The sequence below is a fragment of the Bos javanicus genome, chromosome 3 (genome assembly GCF_032452875.1).
Source record: "Bos javanicus breed banteng chromosome 3, ARS-OSU_banteng_1.0, whole genome shotgun sequence".
NCBI lineage: Eukaryota > Metazoa > Chordata > Mammalia > Artiodactyla > Bovidae > Bos > Bos javanicus.
In genome coordinates this window covers 117,596,494-117,619,192 of record NC_083870.1, presented here as the reverse complement: position 1 = coordinate 117,619,192, position 22,699 = coordinate 117,596,494, and the positions used below count along the sequence as shown (strand labels likewise).

The following is a 22,699-nucleotide window of genomic DNA, read 5'->3' as shown; positions in this document are numbered from 1 at the left end:
ATAATCCAGGGCAAGAGAAACAGCAGCTTCCTGCCCCAGTGACACCACAAAACACGAGCACACCACATAACTCCACGTGCGCACGTCCACAGATTCGAACACTCAAGTACCAGCAATTACAGGCACCGAAACACAAGCTACTTTTTTACCTGATGGAACAGTGAACACAAAAACTGTAACAGTTGTGCTACAGTTCCAAGAATAAGAATATCATCAAAGATGGTGTCAGAGACAGAACCTTAGTGAGAACGTTCACGTCATTCAGTAAAAACATTCAGTTGAAAAAAAAAGAAAAAAAAAAGAAACACTTATCCAGAGGTTGGACTCGACACATGTAAGAGAGCAACAAGCCTGGGAAAGCAAACAAGGTCTCTGAAGAGCTGAGAACCACAAAGCCCAAGCTTTGGCAGAATAGCAGAATCCATGAGAGCCACTGAAAATGCTTAAAAAGGCAGAGAGAAGAAGATATTTTTACTGCAAACACACAAGAGTGAGACTACTTAGTAGACAGAGAACCAATCTTAATCACTACAGTCATTTCTGAAAATACCCTGCAGTGCTTAGCAGTAACAGTGATGCTCATAATGGTGCCCTCTGGTCGCCAGGAAACAGAGTGTGCTCAGGACCTCTCGCTAAACACAGCAAACCTGCCACATCTTTGTGAAGGCAGCCAAAGGATGGTTAGAGCCTCCTGATTTCACAGGTAAAAGTCCTCTCTGGAGGTCAGGCCCACCTCTGATGACAGTGTCCTGGTGCTAGGATCTCTACCCTGGTGCTCGCTCAACTTAGAAAATGGAGATGTAGCAGACTGAACTTATGGATGCGTTCCAGAGCCGCCTGTGGGAGCAGCACATAGATTACGTGAGGTTTTAAAGATTCAAGCACATTTGAAAACAGGGTTTCTCCTGTTGCCACACATCACCTCCCATCCTACCTGTAGGCAGACAACGCGAGGGCTTATTTGCGGGCTCATTATCACCCACTGAAACTCTGCATTCTCCTTCACTGTTTAATTAGCTAGTGACTCATGATTCCCAGTTTCCCACTTGCTTTCCACCTCCCAAGTAAAACACCGCCCTCTACCTCCTCCACAGCACTCCTTCCCCTCGCTTAATTCTCTCTGCCCTGCTCTCTCCTATCCCCAGCCAGCCCGCCACAGCACAATGCCCTGTCAACATGAACTCTGGTGGGCTGCAATGCTGGCAGCTGTACTCCCCAACTGCACCGTAACTAGGAAAGACCCATACCCTCTCTCCAGCTGCTCAGTATGAACAAGGAGAAATATCTGCCAGCTTGGACACCTATCAGTGCTAACAAGGACAGCTGGTTATCTGCTTGTTTCCTCTGCTAGACCTGGGCTGAAGTGCTTCACACACATTATCTACTTAATCCTCACAAGTGTCCCAGGAGATAGGTTCTATTTGATCCCTGCTCTGCAGCTGGGTGGGCTGCAGCTGAGAGAGGTTACTGAGCAATTTGGGCATGGCCACGCTGCTGCAAGTGGGCAGAACAGGATCTGAACGCAGTCACGGCCTCGGAGCCCGCACTCTGCACTCCGCGTCAGCAGCCTCCACGGTTATTCCCTCGTGCTGCTAAAGTCTGCACCAGTTCCTGGAGCACATGCCACACACCTCACATCACCTCATGATGCTTTATCTGACCACACGGCACGCATCTCCTCTGCATCTGGAATGGTCACTGCTGTTATAACTTACAAAAAGTTAGAGGACAAATCAAACCAACAATTATACACTTGGAAAATCTTTAGAATTTGCTGTCTGAAAATCACTTTAACATTTACACACGTAAGAATATTACCTGGGGTGACAGTTAGCTGAAAGCAATGAAGCTTGTTTGGATCAGGAAAATGCACTTTACACGTACCTGCAAAAGAAACAGCTCGTCAGGAAGGCTAGCGACAGTCCTTAAGTTGAGGCGAACCTCGAAATACATGGAAAGTTTAACGCTGCTGAGGCGCTGACAGGCTAAACCAGTAGATTTCCTCTGTTTGGTAATAATCGTGCCAATGTGCTCAAATTGCAAACCAGTGATACTTGTCATGTGTTTTCCTCCTTACAGGTTTTAATTAGTTAATTCCAAATTGACCATGTTATCTTTCATCCTTTAAATGGTTCCTAAAAACAGAGCTCTTTCCATGTCAAGACTGGTGCTACTTTACTTTGAGAAGTCACACCTCAGGGAGATTAATGTATGTGGGTAAAGGCGAGCTAAACATAGAAAAACCAGGAAAAGAGCCCAGGCCACACTCTGGTCTGTACCCACCACAGCACACAGAAGTTACAAAAAACCGTGCCAGCTAAGGAAGCACACACCCAGGCCACGGCATTCTTTTATCTTTCCCTAACATCCTCACAAGGAGAAGGCAGTGGCACCCCACTCCAGTACTCTTGCCTGGAAAATCCCATGGGCAGAGGAGCCTGGTAGGCTGCAGTCCCTGGGGGCGCTAGGAGTCGGACACAACTGAGCGACTTCACTTTCACTTTTCACTTTCATACACTGGAGAAGGAAATGGCAACCCACTCCAGTGTTCTTGCCTGGAGAATCCCAGGGATGGGGGAGCCTGATGGGCTGCCATCTATGGGGTCACAGAGAGTCAGACACGACTGAAGCAACTTAGCAGAGCAGCAGCAACATCCTCACAACCCAACCGGTAACTCCACTTGGTTTGCTGGTAGAATGAGGCTCAGCTGACTCAGATGGTGACACTCGGCCCACGTGAGCCGCCCCAGAAGGGTCTGGATTAGGAGATCCCACGGAGAGACCCCTGGAGAGCGCTGCTGCGGTGGGGCGGACAAGGTAAGGTGGCCACAGCTGACATCTGCCGCCTTCAAACAAATGACACACGAGAAGAGCAAATACCCAAGAGACTAAATAAAGACAGAAGACGGAGGGGATATAGGTAAAAATTGTATTTTATAAGCCTGGAAAATATGCTAAATTCCTTGAGTCATCTACTGACAATTTCTTACAAGTCCTTCTGAAAATATCTGCCTAGTTTCACACGGTATGATTTTTTATCCAAAAGAGAAAGATTCTACTTTAGCCTGGGACACAGCCTTAGAGACCATCTGGTCCGACATCATCGATTGTGAAAGATGACACGAAGGCCCAGAGAGGTTCAGTGAGGTTATCAAACAGAAGGGAGTTGAGCTCCCAAAATAAAACTAGTTTACGCCTCATTTCATCACGCCATGAACGTGCCGGATATGACACGCAGCAGGGCAGAACTGTGTATGCGGTTTTTGGACCAATCCTTCAGAAAAATCAACGCAGAGTGAAAGGTGACTTAGTCTAGAAAAGCAGGACAGGGTCTCAGAGATCACATTGCCATTTTCTTTGTTTTTGAAACAAAGAAACCAGGGACTGAAGAATTCAAGGTTTTCATCCAAGACACACATTTGAAAAGTGCATAGTAGTTTAAATGGGTTTTGTTTTTCCTAATTTAACTTGAAAAAGATAAATGCCATTTTTCTAGTGAAATATATGTAACAAAAACATAAGACAAGGGTGTGGGAAATGCTTCATTAATAGAGTTGGCACCATCCATTTGTCTTTAATGCTTCATATTCTCATTTAATAAAGGGACAGATATGGACATCAATTCCTCTAATAGAGACTGACCCACCAAGAATAAAGAAATCATCAAGATGGGTTAAAAAAAACAAAAACAGTAAAATTCCTAAAAAGAACCAAACCTTTTTAAAGCTAGAGAGACGTCTAAGCTCCTACAACGGCAGCAAAACGTTAAAGTCAGGTTTTGTTTTAGTTCAGTGTAGGGGCTTTATTAAACAGAGAAGGGAATGGTGGCAAACCATTAACTACTGAAACTCCAGAATTAAGCCTTTTCTCTGTCTGTAGACATAGGCTAAGACGTTCATATATTTCCATCTAATTGAAAGAGACATTTTTTTATTTTTTGCAAACAGAGAAACCTCTATAAACTTGCAGGTACAGAGTTCCAAACTAGTTCTGAATAATTTCTAAGCAGCATTGCTCTATGGCAAGTTATTTTGTTTGCCTTAATATTTTAGAAAGATTGAATCAGACAAGAAAGATCTGCTCTTTCACGGCTTCTTGTTTCCTCTTTAGAATGAGCTATGTACCTGTGGAAAGCCTGGCTGTCTGTATAAACTGATTTATATTGCATCCACTAAGACTGGGAAAGCAGGCAGGAAGACGGACAGAAGCATGCAGCATGTAGTTTGTTTAATCTGACACCACACCTGTACAGCCTGGGAAGACCGGTCACGCCTTTTTCAAACCTAAGATATACAGTTAAAATCCTGGTTTGAAAGACAATTATAGTTGTATTGTTTTCAAACTAAACTTTTAGATAAAGCTGAACTATACTCTATGTATGGGTTACTAACCGACAATCTCTGGGTTTTTATGGTCTTTGATTAAACGTCTGCATGAGTATATATGTTCAAGCTGGGGGGCCAGTGGGAAGACATGACGGGGGCTGAGAACAGAAGGACCACATCCTTTTCCTCTTTAATTGGATTTTACTAGATTATTACATAACCTGAAAAGAAGAGGGGAAACAAAGAGTGGGCGCAGTGTGACCCAGCCGCCCTCGCTTCAGGATTCACCGCCCTTGCCTCCCTGCCCTGCCCACACACCGTTGTCTGCCTGTCCTCCTGGCACACTTAAAGCAAACCATTTGTAAATACTTCCGTAGGTAGAAAGATAACCTTTTCACAGAATCCCAAAGTATTTCCTTCTTGTTCTGCCTGGAAGAAAACTTTGAAGTCAAGCAATCCAGCCACTTTTAAGACATTCTTGACCAACACTAAGAAATATATTTTAGCACAACCCACTATACTCATATATAAATGTTATATATTTAAAAGAATGTTTCAAGGAGTATGTACTAACCCTTACATACTGGTTGCACAACCACTGAAGCCCTGCACCCCACAAGGATCTTTCCAATTTTCGGTGGGGTTGGAGAAGGCCCTTTCTTACCCTGTGTGAGACAGGCCGTAACAAGCTCTCCCGAGCATCTGCCCAGACTAGGAGACCCACGTATAAAATATTTCACTGAAATCGTAAATGTCCTCAGCCTTAAGCAAGTGTAATGATAAAAAGTTCTAATTCCAAAAACCACTACAGTGGTCAAAGCATTCAGACTTGGATGGTCTTGCACACCATAAAGGGCTTGGGAAGGCACCGATGACATGTATCACAGGCGTGAATGCTGGGCAGGCGAGCCTGCTCAAGAGCGAGGCCCTCAGTCAGGCCCATGTGTCGGGCGGGAAGGACCAAGCAAGGGGAGGGGACCTGGAGACATAAAGGCAGCACAGCTGTCCAACCTTGGGCACAAGGACCAGTCACAAATAAGTGCTTTCTGGAACAAAATGCTGGTACCATCTCTAACAAAAATAGGACTGCCCATCACTGATTCGCGTGCCTCTTCATTGGAAGGGGACATGGGACGGAAGGTGTGCAGGACGAACGAGCTCCAACCAACGAATTCCTGTGGCAGTAAGGAGAGGGGTGCTGTTGGCTACCTTCTCCTTTTCAGGGCCGTGAAAAAACCCTGATACCTGTTTGCAAACACATTTCTAATACACACATAAAATAGGCTTTTTGCCATGTAGAGTTATTAAAACATAAAACGAGCTTCTCCATGCAATTTACTTTATAGCATTTAATGTTTGGTTGGGGACGCTATACTTACAAGGTAAATTAGCTTCAAGTTCTGCAACCTCTGTGGAAACAAAGAGATTACTGTTAATATTAGTTAATTACTCCACATAAAATCACCTGCTCTAAATTGACAATTCCCTCCAAAACACTGAGAGAAAAAAAAAGAATTAACCAAAATCCACACTTGGGTCTGATGCTTAGACTTTAAGCCATGAAGTTGCTTTCAAATACACACAGTGACTCGCAGGATGCCGACCAAGTGCCGTCAAGGGCCCTTGAAATTTACTTTAGTACAAATGAGAAGCGTTCAAAATTAACAGAAATTACCTATGGGTAAACAGTCACTAAAGCGGTTTTGAAAATCTCGTTCCCCCAAGTAGTGGAACTACTGCCCTCAAAATCTGATTTATATTTATAACTCTGCCTCTTCCAGTTTTTCTAGATTCGTCTTCCCGCGAGGGCTCGCCCAGTTTGCGCTCGAACTTTTCCAGTAAGAGAAAACGCTCTGCCTCCCGCTGGGCCCGTGCGCTGGCCCCGCCATCTGTGGGTGCACTGACACCCAAGGGAGCCTCCTCCTGGGGCGACACTCCTCAGCCTCAGCGCTCTCCTCTGGGGTTCTTCATCAGGCACACACTTGGCGCTCAGGCCCAGCACCGCTCTGCCAGGATGAAGCTGCAAAGCCCCCACCAACTGGGCAGGCAAGCCAGGCAAGTCGCCTGTGCCCCTGACATATCTGAAGCTTTGCCTCAAGGGCACAGCTTTATAAAGGGCAAAGCGGGGGCCAGGGCACCTGTGAGGTGGGTGCTCCTGACAGGCAGGGAGAGCCAGTAGGCCTGAAAGTGAGGCAGATGGAAGGATGGGCCAACTGTGGGGGCGCGGCTGGGGGCCCCTGAGGGGGAGGGCAACAGAGGTGGGACGGAAGGAGTGCAGTCTGAGTTCATGACCAGGGCTGGGAGCCCCTGCAGTCATGCCACCTGACAGCATGAGACCCACGGAGGAAGAGGCTGGTGAGAAGAAAGACCTCCGGCAGAAAGTGGAGGACAGGAGCAGGGACAGCCACCAGCGGAAATGCAGGAGCGATTCAGCAGAGAGGGCATGCTGGTCCGGTGGTACGAGGGGGATGAGGCCTGAGGGAGAGCCTGGGATGTGGGTCAGACCCTGTGGAGTGCATCCAAACCAGCAGGAAGGTAAGTGGAAAGATGGAAACCAGATGACAAAACAGGAAGGAGCAAGTAACTCCTTCAGGTGAGGAGGGGGGAGGGCCCCGATGTTTGCAGAGTTGAGTGCATTCGTGGGAAGGCCTGTTCAGTTGCTCAGTTGTGTCTGAGTCTTTACGACCCCATGGACCGCAGCACGCCAGATTTCCCTGTCCTTCACCATCTCTGGAGTTTACTCACATTCATGTCCACTGAGTCGGTGATGTCATCCAACCATCTCATTCTGAGGCCGAGGGTTTAGGGAAGAGCCAGGCCTCTGGTTTCAGCTAATTGACAATCTGGGTAGAGACAGTTGGCCCACTAGACGTATTAGCTCTGGGGTCCAGGCATTCAGGATAGGTAACCAGGAAAGTGAGATGGGGCAGGGGAAGGAGGAGTCAAGAAACAAAAAAGGGCAGTCTGTGATCAAATGCAAGCCTGGCGTCTATCCTCTGGGCAGTCCTGTGCTGTGGTGCATTAGAATATACACACTTAAAACAAAATGATGCTGATCCTTCACTAGCACCATCCTTATAAGGACCCTGAGGACCTTTCTTTCTGATTGGTGCACTATAGCCCTTCCATGGGCTTCCCTGGGAGCTCAGCTGGTAACAAATCTGCCTGCAATGCAGGAGACCCTGGTCTGATTCCTGGGTCAGGAAGACCCCCTGGAGAAGGGACAGGCTCCCCGCTCCAGGCCTTCCACAGAGCAGGGCACTGGGCAAAGAAACGCTCTGGCGCAGCTCACACGGGCCCTCTGACCAGGCCGGGGTCAAGGGCCTGGCTCTGCTCCAGCGGTGCACACAGGGCATTCATTTTATCAACAAAGCGCACATCTGACCAAAGGAGTTATGCATATTAATCACTTCTAAATAAACATCATCCATATAACGAAACCTATATGGTTTTAAGGCAAATACTATTTACATATTTATTATATTATTAGCTTTTGGTTGACAAGAATTTACAACACTTCTTGAGGACCCTTTGGAGAGACCGACGCTGCCCCCTGGGACCCAGTTTTCTCTGGCAGGCCTATTCTGACTGCTGTCGTAAGAGCTCTGGTCATTCAGTTTTACAAAAGCCCAGTGAAACAAAATGTGCCCAGAGGATGTATAAGGGGGCCACATGACAGAAGGGAAATAGTTGAGAAGACAGGCTGGCACCAAGGAGCAGGGAAGAGGTGAGGTCTGGGCGCGGGAGGGCAGAGAGGCGCTGACCAGAGCATCGTGTTGATCGAGCAACAGAACGGACCCTGCACACAGGGATGGGGTGGCGGGACGAGAGGCTCTCGGCCAAGGACACCTCACGCGGGGCAGGGATTCTCCGCCCTGACTGCGCACAATCATCGGGGGCGTACAATCCACGTGGTGTAAACAGACCAACCCCAAGTGTACAGTTCAGTAACTCTTAGTGAAATGTGGAGCTGTGCATCCATCCCACAATCTAGTCCCTGCTGAGCAACCCTTCGCCCCGTCATCCAGACCAATTACAGTGAAAAGCCTGGGTGGGGCCAAGGCCCTTGAACCTTATCGTTCTCTCCAAGTGTAGGAAAGCACTGTGGGCTATTCTGCCAAGCTAAAACATCTACACACAGCTATTTTCATAGATGGGTTTAATAATTTCACACCGTGGTCTAGAATCAAACTCCAAAGAAGAGTGTTACGCCTGCCTTCCCCATTCAGTGTAACTCCCTTGGGGAAGGAAGAAGACGGCCGGGGAGGGCAGCCCCCAGACCCAGTCCAGTGACGACCACAACCAGTCAAGGCCTCTAGTCCAAGAACCAGTGTGTGCAAGAAATATGACCTTAGAGGCAGAAGGGTTTCGTTAAAGAAGCTGGACACTTTGGTCCAGCCCAGTACAGAGGATAAATGAACTACAACGCAGCGTTCCTCTCAGGGAGGGGTCACAAATGACACCTGTGCACTTCAGATGAGGGCAGACAGTGATTCACTAACAGCAATAGCAGTTAACTCAGGAAGTGCTGAGTCTGTAAGTTGTGTCCAACTCTTTTTCAACCCCTTGGACTGTAACCCACCAGGCTCCTCTTTCCATGCAATTTCCCAGGCAAGAATACTGGTGCGAGTTGCCATTTCCTTCCCCAGGGGATCTTTCCAACCCAGGGACTGAACCTGAGTTTCCTGCATTGCAGGTGGATTCCTTACCGCTGAGCAAGCAGGGAAGTCCAATGAACTCAGAACCCACGTACAAAAAGACTATGACCAAAGAAACGCGCGATCTGCTTTACACGCCTGAGAGGCCTCTTGCCGAGCGGCAGCCCTGCCCTGCTTGAAGGACACTCACTACCCCCACCTGGAAGGTACCAAGAAGTTAGAGATTTTTAAACTGCCGAAGTCTTGCCTATTCCAAAGATGCTAACACCTCTCTGGCTCACCAGCCCAGCCTTTGGAGAGATACCTGGCACCTTGCACAATTAAGTGGCTGCACAACTTCCTTCTGAGAAATTAGACTCTTTTCCTTTCTAACTAAAGACCAAACCACAGAGCCCACTTGAAGCACAACTGCACTGAAATGTCAGATTACAAAAGCCACCCATCACCACAATGGCCCCCATACAGCATGGACCCCCTCCTGCTGTGGGCTGCTCACAACACAGTGCTCCAGCCGCTCCCACACTGCCCACCCCTGGGACCTGCACAGTGTCCACGGTGGGGGCTGTGCATTCCGATCCAGCCCTGGGACCCCAGCCCCTGGGTCTGAGCTCGGCACACACAGAGTGCTTGGGAGACGCTTGACAAGCAAGCACACTTCCAGCAGAGCGGCAGTGGTTGCAGTGTGGACACCCTGAGACATGAGGAGCCTGGCTCTTCACACAGCTGGTGACCAAGCAGTTCCAAAGGTGTAGTGGACTGAACTGAGTCCCCTGCCCACGTTCATATGGTGAAGCCTTAAACTCACGTGATGGTATTAGGGTTAAATGAGGTCATGTGGGGTGGGGCCCTCATGATAAGATTAGTGCCCTTATGGGAAAAGACCCAGGTGCTTACAAGCCAGGAAGCCCTCCCTAGGAACTGAATCTGCCACTGCCTTGGCCTTGGCCTTCCCCGTGTCCAGGCCCCCAACCCCGGCTGTGGTGTTCTATCATGGCAGCCCGAGCTGACTAAGACCAAGCCCAATCACAGATGCCAATGGTTCTGGGCAGGAGCCAGTTCCGAGCCCTGTCAGGAAACCCAGGCAGGACAGCTGTGCCCTCTGACCCAGGCAGAGCTGGCAGCTGCTGCCCAGAAGACTTGATTACCTCTTCTTACCTCAATCACCCCTACTTCTTAGGTTTCTCAATCTAGGACTTTATCTCTTAGCTTCCTGTCTGTCTTTACGCCTTGAGTGCCTCTTCTGCATTGCCAGCATCCACGAACAGTGCCCTTATGGGCAGACACCTGCCCCAAGGGCATCATCCCACCCCCAGAGATGGCACTGCTATAGCTGAGGCCAAGCGCCCACCGAGCCACTCCCACTCAGTCTAAGGGCCCTCCAGCAGCACAGTGCAGAAAGCAGGCCCACAGGAGAGGAGTCAGGCCGCGCCACACTCTGGGGCAGCAATGATGAAACCCCGAAAACCAGCACGGAGTCTGCAGCAGAGACTGCTCTGGATGGGGGTGGAGCCCCACACCGTGCGACCACCCACTCTCAACATGAGCAGACAAAGCTGACTGGAACCTTCATTCCTCTTGCACAGATCCTCCCCACCCCCACTGGCCCCGCCTCCCCCAGATCTGGGGCTATATGGGGCTATTTGGCAAGCCTGAGGGGGCTGCCACATTCCCAGGTGGTTTCACTGGTGTTTAAAACCCTGTAAGAAAGTGTTAAAGGGGAGCCATGGGCCACCACCTCACTCCGCATTAGTAGGGCTCCTCCTCTCTGGGCCACTGCCCTAGTTTTTTTTTTTTTAACACATTTTGTAACACACAGCCCACAACTTCACACGCTGCTAAATGCTCTGGACACTCTGCCAGCATGGCCAGCCAACCCCGAGACCACCTCCAGAGTCCTGGGCAGGGCTGGCAAGAACAAGAAAGCTCTGGAGAACAACAAATGCTTCTCTCTCGCCCATTCTTCCAGGGAGCGCCCTGGACCAGAGCCCTCCCTACACCACCACAGCACTGGACTGCTCGGGTGGGCACAGACGTGCTCAACCAGGGAGGCTACACGTGGCCCCTGTGGGGACGCCTGCACCTTGGGTGTGGGAAGCCCACGCAGGTGGGCAGCCAGGCCCCTTGGTTCAGCAGACCAGGCCAGGAGCACAGAGAGCCGCCACAGCCATGGCAACAAGAACACCACGGCCACATGGGGCACGGGGCTGAGGGGACAAAGGCTGCAGAATCAGTCCCTGTAGTTCCTGACTCCAGACCTGGCCCTGAACTCAGCCAACTCAACTCCAAATCTCCACAGTTAGCAAATGCTTCCGACCAGCCTGCCTGGAGCCCCTAGAGGTCTTCAGGGGTCACTAACAAGAGGCTGGGACACACCGGGCACTAAGATAAATCTTTGTCAAGTGAATAAGTCAGAGGACAGGGAGACATACTGACATGTTCCCGTCATGTGAAAAGTAAGCTTCAGAAAGACAAGAAAGTAGACATTCTGCCCAGAGGCTTTTCTGGGAGGTGGGGAGCACCATCAGACTCAGAAACTAATGGACTCAGCGGAGCCACAAAGGCCCATCAGAAAGCAGAGCCCCCACCCTGTGGCTGAGAACACAGGGGACGGCTCCCAGCCAGGCCCAGACCTGAGCTGAGGCCAACAGGAAATGCAGACCCAACACTCTCCCGCCAGCATCCCCAGCTCCCCAGGACTCAGGACAGACAGTCTTTGCCTAGAAACACTCAACTGCGCTACCTCAGGGACTGCTGTTGCAAGCACCTCTCCAGTTCCAGCCTGGAGGACGTCCCTGAGGGTGACCCCAGGGGTGCAAATGGAAAGCTGGTGTGGCCCAGAGGCCTCATGCTGGCCAGCTGCTCCAAGGCAGGCCCCGGTGCTTCCAGGGACAGCTGGCCACACCTGTCACCTTCTGAACCAGGCCCACAATTCTTCCGTTGTGCAGCCACCACTGGCCCTCACCACTGGGGACGAGTGTCCCTGTCAACCTCCAACCTCCCATCTTAACCCCACGGCCATCTGCACCGAGCCAGATCCCCTACCGTGTAAGGTCATCCAAGCACGACAACAGACTGGCTAAAAAAATATTTTTGCCTGGAAGCGTCTGTGGTCTTTCCTCTGGGATATGGGGCGCATGGCCCAGATGCCCTCTCATGAGGGCTGACAGCAGACGGCCTGCCACTCTCAGTCCTTCGGGGAAACGTAAGCTGCACAGAGCCCTTGCCTCGGGCCAGACTGGTTGACACAGAGCAGGAAGGCCTGACTGTCTCACTGGACTAGGGTCCGCTCCGAGGGGCTGAGCTTGCCCCGGAGCAGAGAGGCAGGAGCAGACAGACAGGCCCTTGTCTGTCCTGGAGCCTTTGTCAGAGCTCTCCCTCCCCCTGCTCCTGCTTGCTCCACCACTCTCCAGAGGGATCAGTCCCAGGGACACCCTTTAATAACTTCATGGCACGCCAAATTCCCCACTTCTAGGAACTCAGCACATACTACTGAGTCCCAAAAATACATTAACACACTTTTCTACAACTTATTGATCCTCATGAATAACACTCTCACATGAGCCAGAGGCAAAGCCACAGCCCCGAGTGACTGTCCTGACTGCAGCAATCCTGCTGAACACAGACAACCAACCTACTTTTTTCCAAGCCCCAAAAGAGGAGTTTCACCTAGAAGGGATTCTTGCAATTATCACCCCTCCAAGGGCCTCACCAGGCCCACAGGAGCCATGGACTCCACCAGACTTCACTTCCACCATCAGAAATCCCCAGAATGAAGGCTGCGGCCACATCCAACCAGGAGAAGCAGTGCTTCAGGTGTGGACCAAGCAATCATCACCCGTCAGAGCATCCTCTATCAGGCACCTCTTGCCACAGCTTCCTCTCTCAGGACAGGCCCACCCTTCCTCTCCACCTACCCCCCATCAGAAGCCCAAACTACTCACCACTCAGTCAGCCTGGCGCCCCCTGGCCTGGCTGCCCCTGAGACTGAGGGAGAGAGCAGATCACACGAGGGCCATGTTGCTCTGAGCCCTGCTGCACAAACACCCATCAACTGCAAGTGCTCTGGGGCCCAGAACCCTAATAACCCCCAGTGTTTCTGGGAGAATGAACCGGTGGCCTCGCGAGGAGGTTCCACACCTCTCCCTGATGAGGCTTACACGAAAGGACCTCAACCCAGCCTCTCAACCCAGCCTGTCAACCCAGCCAAAGACGTCTCCTGTGCTAGGACCTGGGGCAGAGTCCAGCACTATGGGCCTCAGTGGGCTCCCTGGGCTGTGTCAGGCCCTGGAGTCACCTGAGGGCTCCCAAGGGAGTCCCCGAGCAGGAGGAGGTGGTGGAGACTCTGTGCCTCCCTGAACTCTCTTTGCTGTGGACTCGCACTTCTGTTCTGCTCCTTCAGGTTCCGTTCGCAGGGCCTGCTCCCCAAGTGCCTGCCCTACCCCAAAATGTGGGTCTAGCTGTCTTGCTACAATAAAGCTGAAACCTGGGCAAGGTTTTAAACCCCTCTCAGCCTCAGTTCTTCAGTTGTAAAATGAACCACTCACCTGGCAAGGCTTAGCGAAAGTCAAACAAGAACTGCCCTACAAAGTCCCCAACAGAGGGCCTGGCCCCAAGTGCTCAGTGGACAGCAGCTGCCGTCAGCCATGAGGAGGAGGTAGAAAGAAGGTAGCACCGTCTATTGTGCCAGTGTCCCACCCGCAACCGCTAAGCTACAACCCTCCTCATATCAACTCCCTGGCATTAGAACACCCTCCATCTTGAAGGACTATAACCTCAAGCATCAAATCCCTTCCCTGGCTTGTCTGGCTGGCTCCTGGCTTCCTCTGTGGATGGAGCCCTAGAGCCAGCAGCCTGGAAAGTCTTACCAGGCCTTCCAAGTACGGGGCTACAGCCAGGCCCCACCCACTTCCCATAGGGTAAACTTCCTGCATTGTGACAAACTGAACGCAGTCCACGCACTCCCGGACATAGCAAGTACTGTCAAATGTCAAAAACGATCCGTACTCCATCTTTAGCCCATCATCCCTCAAGCTGGGAGAGCCAGAGCTCAGTCAGGACTCAGGCAGAGAGAAAGCAGGGACGAAGGCACCACCCATCTCCCCGAACCCGACGCCTCTGTTCACAGACTCAGTGGTGCTTTGTTTCTGAGAAGGCCCATCACGGGGCACTCATACATGCCAGGTCTCCCCCATCAGATCTGTTCCTGGACATGCAAACGCCAGGAACCCCCACGGTGTCCACCTAATACAAAATGAAACAGGGGTTCTAACAAGTTCCTTAACACTCCGTGCTTCCTGAAGCCTTACACTTACAAAATGTAAACGTGTGTCTTAAAGTAAAAACGTGCTGCCAACTATAAGGTCCCTCAAAGAAGAAACCGTTTCTTCTTCTGTGGGTCTCATGACCCTGAGAAACTGCCTTTTGCACTCAAGAGTTGCAATTCTCTTCAGTCACTAACCGCACAAGTTTCTCACAAACACACACACACACACACACACACACACACACACACATATCCATCCACACACACACACACCCCCTACACTACATAACCCTTCTCCAAACACTACACAGCTCTAGGACACCTTTATTAATTCTGTGAAGAGAATCAATTTTGCATAAGGCTCTCCTAAGGCTGTGATTTGAATGAGAGAGAAGGATCCTAAGAAATTACCCTCCCTCTACAAATGAGATCCTCTGGTGCCGAGGAGTCCAGGAGAAAGGAGAACCACCCCCCCCAACACCTAAGACAGCACTGAGACCAGTCATGGATCTGCTGTCCCTGACGCCTTACTCCTTCCATGAGCACTCTGGTGGCCCCTGCAGAGAACAGCCCGAGTATACAAGACACACCACAGTTCTCATACCATTTTCCTGCCATCAGCATTCCCACAGTGTGTGCACAGTGCAAAGTCCTTCTGTTGTAAGTGACGAGGAATTATATTTAAAAATATTTTCAAACAGGTATTTCTATTTAGCAGCAACAGACTGCTTCATAACCCCAAAGAGCCACGTGCCAGACATCGTTTTGTTGTGGGATATAAACATAGCTCACCGGGTGGCCCTTACCTTTAACAAGCAGCCTGTCCCTCACAGACACCCGCCGAGTGGAGTCAGAGGCTGTGGCTGACGCCCGGGACCCTTTGAGACCATCATCCCGCTTCAGCTTGCTTGCCAGCGTCAGCATCGCTGCTGCCTTTTTCCTGAAAGGCAAAAGGCAGGCTAAGCACTCATCTCCAGACACTGAGACAATGATGTAAGGTGATTTTTAATTTTTTCCCATAATTTAAGTTGTAGAAAAATGTAGCTGTAAGATAGATTAACAAGACTGCATTCCTCCATAATGAATTTGGGTAATCTCTGCTGCTGCTGCTAAGTCACATCAGTCGTGTCCGACTCTGTGTGACTCCATAGACGGCAGCCTACCAGGCTCCCGTCCGTGGGATTCTCCAGGCAAGAATACTGAAGTGGGTTGCCATTTCCTTCTCCAGTGCATGAAAGTGAAAAATGAAAGTGAAGTCGCTCAGTCGTGTCCAACTCTTCGAGACCCCATGGACTATAGCCTACCAGGTTTCTCCGTCCATGGGATTTCCCAGGCAATCCAGTACTCCAGTACTGGAGTGGGTTGCCATTGCCTTCTCCGGAGTAATCTCTACGCCTCTCTAAATCTAATTTTTTAAAGTATGAATAAAAATTTAAAAGGAGAGCCAAGCATTTAATATTCACTGAGCAGCAGGCCCTGGGATGTAGAGCTCACGTCTAGGGCAGCCTCCATCGACAGGTCCCACACGGGCCCACCACTGCTCACTGCCCTCCCCTGCTGCGGGGACCCTGCCTCTGAGGGTGTGGCCCCGGTGTCTGGCCCATCGCAGACCGAGGGGAGCTTCCGCCCCTGGTGAGGAGGGAGCACCGCAATGCTTTCTTCCCTCCTCTAATAAAGGTGTGGCTAGAACCTTAATAAGCATTTTCACATTTGTGTATGTTGTGCTGTACTCACACTGGAAGGCAACAGCAACTTAATCAAGTTATAATTAATGCCCCAAACTAGATCCTTTTCACTCGGCTGCTTCCAGCCCACTTGTGTTTCAGGTTCCCTCCCTGACAGCTCACCGGGAAGGACGATAAAAACCAAGCATGGGTGATGCACCTGCTTGGGAGAAAGGACTTAAGTGTCAGCAGTGCTCACAGACAGAACTGTCCTCCAGCACCGCCTTCTTATGTACACAAACCGCCATTCCTGACGGGCCGCCAGACTCCTCCTGCATGCTTTACCAGTCAGAGAGGAGTTCTGGAACTTTTGACTGAGGACAAAAATTGATCACCAGCTCAGTATTTTCATAATTTCCTTTGTTGTTTTAATATCATTTCCTTGCAATATCACTCTGATCATTTTCAAGAGAAAATGATCCAGAATTTCCAGATGAAAAATTTAAACCTACGTAAGGAAAGAACTTTCAGTTTGAGGCCAAGATCCTGAAAGCCAAACTATAAGAATAACTCTCTCCCTCCAAAAGTGGTATCTTTTGGAGAAGGATATGGCAACTCACTTCAGTATCCTTGCCTGGAAAATCTCATGGCCACAGGAGCCTGGTAGGCTGCAGTCCATGGGGTCACAAAGAGTCGGGCATGACTGAGCAACTAACACTTAAGTAATATCTTGAGCCATTTTAATCCAGTCCCTCACTTTTCACATCATCATCTGTGTATCTCCCCACCCCACAAAGACTGTAAGATTTTATTTTCTATTATGAAAACAATATATTGAATATGCTCTTCTGAACTACACAGGACCTCTCACTCACCTAATCCCTTTAGGAACCTTGGTCTCAATGCTTCAAGAGACAGTTCTATTACACATCAGCACTCACGAGCTCCTAGAATGTTAGCTCTGGGAAGGACCCCTTCCCCTGACTCCCACTTTCTCAACAGCTGGGGCCTGGGATCAGCTTCTAGAAGCTTCTAGAAGAGGTCACCATAGAAACACTGGTTTCCCCCGAGTAGATGATGGGGATGTTTCTATCCTGAAGGTGGTGATGGTTCCAGGGCTATATACACACATCAAGACTGATCAAATCACATATTTTAAACACGTACAGCATAGTGGACTTCAGTTGTACCTCAATAAGATTGGTCAAAATGTGATACCAAGCCATCACTAGAGAGGATATAACCATTTAACACACATCTCAGCTTCACCCAGCGTGGGGGACTATCGCTTCAGCTTACAAAGCAATCTCACGAGGGAGGGCTGGGGTGGCGTCAGGAATATCTGTGGGCTCTTGCCCACAAGCTACCAGGGACAGCAGCACCATCTACAGCCTAGGAGTCCTGCTCACCCCCACCACCCCCAAGTCCCGCTCCAGGGAGCCCGTCATTAATCCCTCAAGCAGATCTGGATCCCAAAGCAGTGTCTGCCTCCCAACCAAACCCACTGCCAGGCACCCAGACTTGAGGACATCAGTCTTGCCGTATCGACAGGGCAGCCTGATGATGCGCCGAGATCTCCATCTATCACAAAGTCCACTTGGTTTTTACACTCTAGCTGACCTTGGTAACACAAACATGGCAAACAACAAAAGCACAGCCTGTGTAAAGAGAGTTCGGTAGGCAGTACCCTAGGAAAGTCATAATAAAGAGCCCAGTGGAAGAGTGGGTCCCAGGGCACACGACTGGCCCACACCCAGCTCCCTGCAGGCCTGCACTGAAGGGGCTGCTCAGAGCATCCCGGCAAGACCAACTGACACAAAGAAAGGCTCACACCAAGATGTTTCTGTGTCGCCTCAGCCTATGGACTCTGCTTAATCATCTTACACTCCTACCCCACACTAAATTCTTCTCTGTGGGTAGACTATGCCCCATACACAATTCCATTTAGAGTCAGATTCCTGGTTTTCGATATTCAACAAGTTTGTGACCCTTAATAAAAGACACTGGGCTCTGATTAAGCAACATATAAAAACTGTGATGTCCTGTTTTTCCATAGAAGACAAAACATATTCTGAACATTCTAAGAAATCTAATTATATAATGAATACCTATTTCTCCATCATCTGCATCATTTTCATACACCACTTTAGGGATAAACCAAAGGTCTAATTTGGGCATGTTCCATAGCTGTTAATTTAACTCTGTGCAAAGAGATGTGAATGAAAATAAATTATTCAAGCTGTCAGGTTAACTGAACACCTGTGGTTTGCTTCAGAATTCTATTTTCCTTCGTCAATATGCTTTACTCTTTGAAGACCTGGTTTAAAACTAAAATTTCCCTTTTACCAAAAATTACACTTTGACCATGGCGGCATTTTCAGTAACAAATCAATTACACTGAATAGCACACTCAGTCTCTAAATTCCTTAAGTTATAACTGGCCCATTTAAGTTCTTCCTCTGGGTGGGACTTTATTGCAAGTGTTCAAAGATTTTTATGTGCTACTTACTGTGGTTTAGTTGCTAAGTTGTATTTGACTCTTTAGCAACCCCAGGGACTGTACCGGTCAGGCTCCTCTGTCCACGGGACTTCCCAAGGCAAGAATACTGCAGTGGGTTGCCATTTCCTTCTCCTGGGGATCCTCCCAACCCAGGGATCGAACCTGAGTCTCCTGCATTGCAGGCATTTTCTTTACCACTGAGCCACCAGGGACGCCCCTGTGCTGTTTACTAGGCTCATCATCAGGAAGTATTTACTCAGCGTTCTGGCCTGCAGCGGCAAAATCAGGCCAGGCCACCTGCACAGGGGCCAGTCAACTCCTGGGGTGGGGTACTCCTTAGTCAGAATTCTTCTGCCTTGGTAGAGTCCCAATCTAAGTGTAAAAGGTGAAACTGTATGTCACTAGGGGTCAACCAACTCCACAGTCAAAAAGGGGCCCAGATCAGGACATAAAAAGTCCACAGCCATCCTCCTCTTTCAGAAGGCCAGGGCCCAGGGAACCCGTCCACCGGGCTCAGCGGTTGGCTGCCTGATGATCTTTGGAGCCCAACCCTTTTATCCGGAGCGGTAAACCGGCCTCCCCGTGCCCTGCCTACTACCTGAGGGGTAGTTTGTCCAGGTGGAGGTCCTCAAGCCCCGTACCAGTTAACCTGCTGGTGATTCTTGGAACATCTCCCCAACATGCGCCCTTCCCCTGCCTCATCCCCTTACCAGCCTGGAACCCTCCGTACAAGGTAGATGGCCCTCCTCCCTGTTCCTCAGCGACACCTCGCTCATTTCTGGAAGCTTCTGCTCTATCTGACACCCCGGTCTGGATGCCCTGCCTCCCCTCACCACCTCATCCTGCTTCTTCCTTCGGATAACCGATGACTATGCCGCAGATTCCTGCACCTCCTCCAAGAAGCCTTCTCCCGCCACTCCGAAACCGTCCCGACCCTACTCGGGAGCTGGGGGGAGGGCAGAGGGGCGGGCCCGATCCCGAGTATGACAGTTGAGGGAACCGAGACCCGGGGAGGGGAGGGCCACACCCAAGACTCCACAGCAGCCGGGACTCGGCGGCCTTAGGGATGGGTCCAAGATGTCCTCGCCCCATCCTCTGTCCCGGGAAGACCCTCCAAACCGGCCCCAGTCTCCCCCAGTGGGAAGCCGCAGGCACTCCGGCGAGGCGGCCGCCCGGCTCCTCCGCACCCTCAGGGGTGCCCCCCACTCCCCGGCCTAGCCCGATTCCCCCGGACGTCAGGAGTCCGGCTGCCCGCGTCTGAGTCCCGCCGCCTCCAGCCACTTTGGACCGGTGACCTTGAGCCCGCTGGGCGCTGCGTTTCTTCGCGGACAATGCGGCTCGCAGCTTCCCCCCCGAGACGGCGGGCGAGAGAGGGGGGCCGCGGCGTGCCCCCAAAGCCCGGGCTCAGGCGGCCTTGTCCGTGGAGCCCGGAGGCCGCCAGCACCCCGGCCCCGCACTCCCCAGCCCGCGCCCCGCGGCGCCCGCCGGCCCTCCGGCCCCGCACAACGCCGGGCCGTGAGGAGAGGAGCGGCGCGGCCTGCGGCGGCCCCGCGGCCGCCCGCCCGCCGGGTGCACCGGCGCCGAGGGAGCCAAGCCGCCCTCCCGCGGCCCCCTGCAGCCCGCCGCAGGGCCGCGCTCTACTCACCTGGGCACCCCGAGACAGGCGAGGCGGGCCCGGCGCCCAACACCATGCCCCAGCCGGCCTGCGGCAGCGAGACGCGACCCCTCACAGCCAGCACCGGCTCCGGGCGGCGGGACCGGAAGTGGCGGGGCGGAGACTCTACCGCTCTCGCCAGAGGCGGCGGCGGCTACGGCTGCGACTGCAGCGGGCGCTTTAAAAAAAAAATTCAAAAGCCCGAAGAACTTTATTTGGAGCCTGACACACGAACAGCAGTGTGCACCCAAGAAGGGGGCTGGATTCGGCGGCCGGCCGACGGGGCCTAGCTCATTGGCTGCGGGGCGGGCACGGATCTTGCGGCCCTCTCTGATTGGCCAGTGGCGACAGGGGGGCGGGTCACCCAGTCATTTCCCGAGCCTGCGCGCCAGAGCTCCTGGGACTCAGAGCTAAGTTCCTGCCTCCATTCATTTGATCCTGTGCTGGGTCTGGGCCTACGGCTCTGGATCGTCACGCAGCGTGGTCCGCGGGGTCGGCCAGGCTGATGCTGACTGCCCGGTGGATGGGGCGCCCGCTGTACGCCCATCAGCGTGCTCAGAATGCAGAGGAGCAGCCCAAAGCCCGCACGGTCGGGAGTGACCCGGGGCGCAGCTGTCTCAGACTTGCGGCCTCCAAACTCCCCAGGGTGCTCGCGGGGCCCGCAGTAGAATCGGTGGGGCCTTTCCTGTTGCCCTACGTTTTTTATTCCTTCTTTCATCGCTTACTCTTTTGTAAAGTACTTACTTTAAAAAAATCTGTTTCAAATTGTTCTAATTTCTAGCTTTTTCAATTCAGTCGCTCAGTCGTGTCCGACTCTTTGCGACCCCCATGGACTGCAGCACGCCAGGCCACCCTGTCCATCACCAACTCTCTGAGTTTGCTCAAACTCATGTCCATCAAGTCGGGGATGCCATCCAACAATCTCATCCTCTGTTGTGTCTCCCTCTCCTCCTGCCCTCAATCTTTTCTAGCATCAGGGTCTTTCCCAGTGAGTCAGTTCTTCGCATCAGGTGGCCAAAGTATTGAAACTTCAGCTTCAGCATCAGTCCTTCCCATGAATATTCAGGACTGATTTTCTTTAGGATGGACTGGTTGGATCTCCTTGCAGTCCAAGGGACTCTCAAGCTTCTTGAGTACACACTATTTTCCTGTCCCTTCGCGTCCTGGTGAGGTTGGTAACAGGCACTGTGGCAGGTTTGTGCAGGGCTCCTGGAGGAGTGAGCCATCTGAGAGAAGAGGTTCACCTCGTGGACAGGGAAGAAACAGCCAAGAAGTTAGAATTTTATTTTCAGAAGCCCCATTGAGAGGTGTTAGAGGGTGGTGTGACAACATCAAGTTTCCTTTCTAAAAGAGGCTTCTGGTTCCGAAAGCTGATGGAAGAGGGGACAGGCGAAGAGGAAACCTGGGTCAGCAAGACCAGTCAAGAAAAAAATTCATGGTGTTACTTCTGTTTGGGGACAGTTTCCTCCTTCTTTACCCTAATTTTTTTTTAAGCTTAGACATCACTTTCTCAGAGAGGGCCGAAAGCTGGGGAGGTGCAAGTGCCCCTCTGTGACTCTGCTGAAGCTCTGAGCTTCCTTGTTCCTGGTGGTCAGGGCCACTGCCTGTTTCCATCAGCTCCTCTTCTGTGTTTCCCATCATCTGACCCTCCTCCCCCGTCCTGACATGTAACAGGTACCAGATAAATACTACCCGAGGTAGTTGCAGGAGTCCTGGAGAGAGAAGATAAGGCCTTGAAGCAAGGCAGCACGTGAAGGTGCAGTGGGCTGGCCTGGGTACATGTCTTGCGGAGGAGCACTCTACAGGACGGCCTGAACACACACAGGCCCGTGGTGGCCACACCTCACCAGTGCAGATAAATGAAGCCATTCCTAACTCCATTTCATAAGGCTGCCTCATGCCTTCATCTGAGCCTTATTTAGGGACTTGGTTGATTCCTATAATCTTCACAACAAGCTAATGAAACAGGTGTTTTATTACCTCTGCTTTTTGGATGAGGAAACCGAGGCACAGACGTCATCTGCCTGCCAAGGTGGAGCTGGGGGTCTGCCCTCAACCTGTGCACCATGTCCCTTAGGTGGCAGGTGCTGCCATCGGCCAAGAGAAGGGCAACGCTGGCCCTCCTGCTTCCGAGGGAAGCAATTGGTTTTCATCCATAATCCCTTCAGAACCAAACTTTCACTAACTCAAGCACAAAAGACTTAGAAGACAAGATATACATGTGGAATCAATCTGAGGAGGAAACTGGGAGCCTGGCTTCTAGCTTTTAGTGGCTCCAAGTCTTGGCCTCTGGGGACTGGCCTTGTCCTACCAGATGCTTCTGTGTAGCTGGGGCCTGGCCTCAGATACATCTTTACAATCCAGGCCAGTCGCTTCCCTTCCAGTCTCCCGTGTGTGTGTGTATGTGCATGCCAGTGTGTGCTCATGCCCATGTATGTGTGTGCATGTGGGCATGCCTGTGTATATGTGTGCACGCATGTGTGTACATGTATGTGTGTGCAATTGCCTGTGTGTGCACATGCCCGTGCACCTATATGTAAGGGCGGAAGGGGTAGAGTTGTGAGCCTCTAGTAGGGAAGAATCTTTGTATTCTATTACAAGTTAATCATCAAAGGGATATTGCCTATAAATTTAA

The 22,699-nt window shown here is 51.2% G+C and overlaps 1 protein-coding gene across 3 annotated transcripts in view; it reads right to left on the bottom strand.

Moving 5' to 3' along the window:
• The window catches only part of UBE2F (ubiquitin conjugating enzyme E2 F (putative)), a 45,184-nt gene extending 25,046 nt beyond the window's left edge, over positions 1–20,138 (bottom strand). Inside the window, exons 1-4 of one of the 3 annotated variants that reach the window (XM_061412800.1) lie at positions 20,056–20,138; positions 15,053–15,186; positions 5,705–5,734; positions 1,819–1,884 (exon numbers count right to left, since the gene is read on the bottom strand). In XM_061412800.1, the coding sequence (XP_061268784.1) occupies positions 1,819–1,884; positions 5,705–5,734; positions 15,053–15,170 (214 nt within the window). In that variant the 5' untranslated portion in view covers positions 15,171–15,186; positions 20,056–20,138. The remainder of the gene's footprint in view (positions 1–1,818; positions 1,885–5,704; positions 5,735–15,052; positions 15,187–20,055) is intronic. The other 2 variants (XM_061412801.1, XM_061412802.1) reach the window with 2 other exon arrangements.
• Between the last annotated feature and the right edge of the window lie 2,561 nt (positions 20,139–22,699).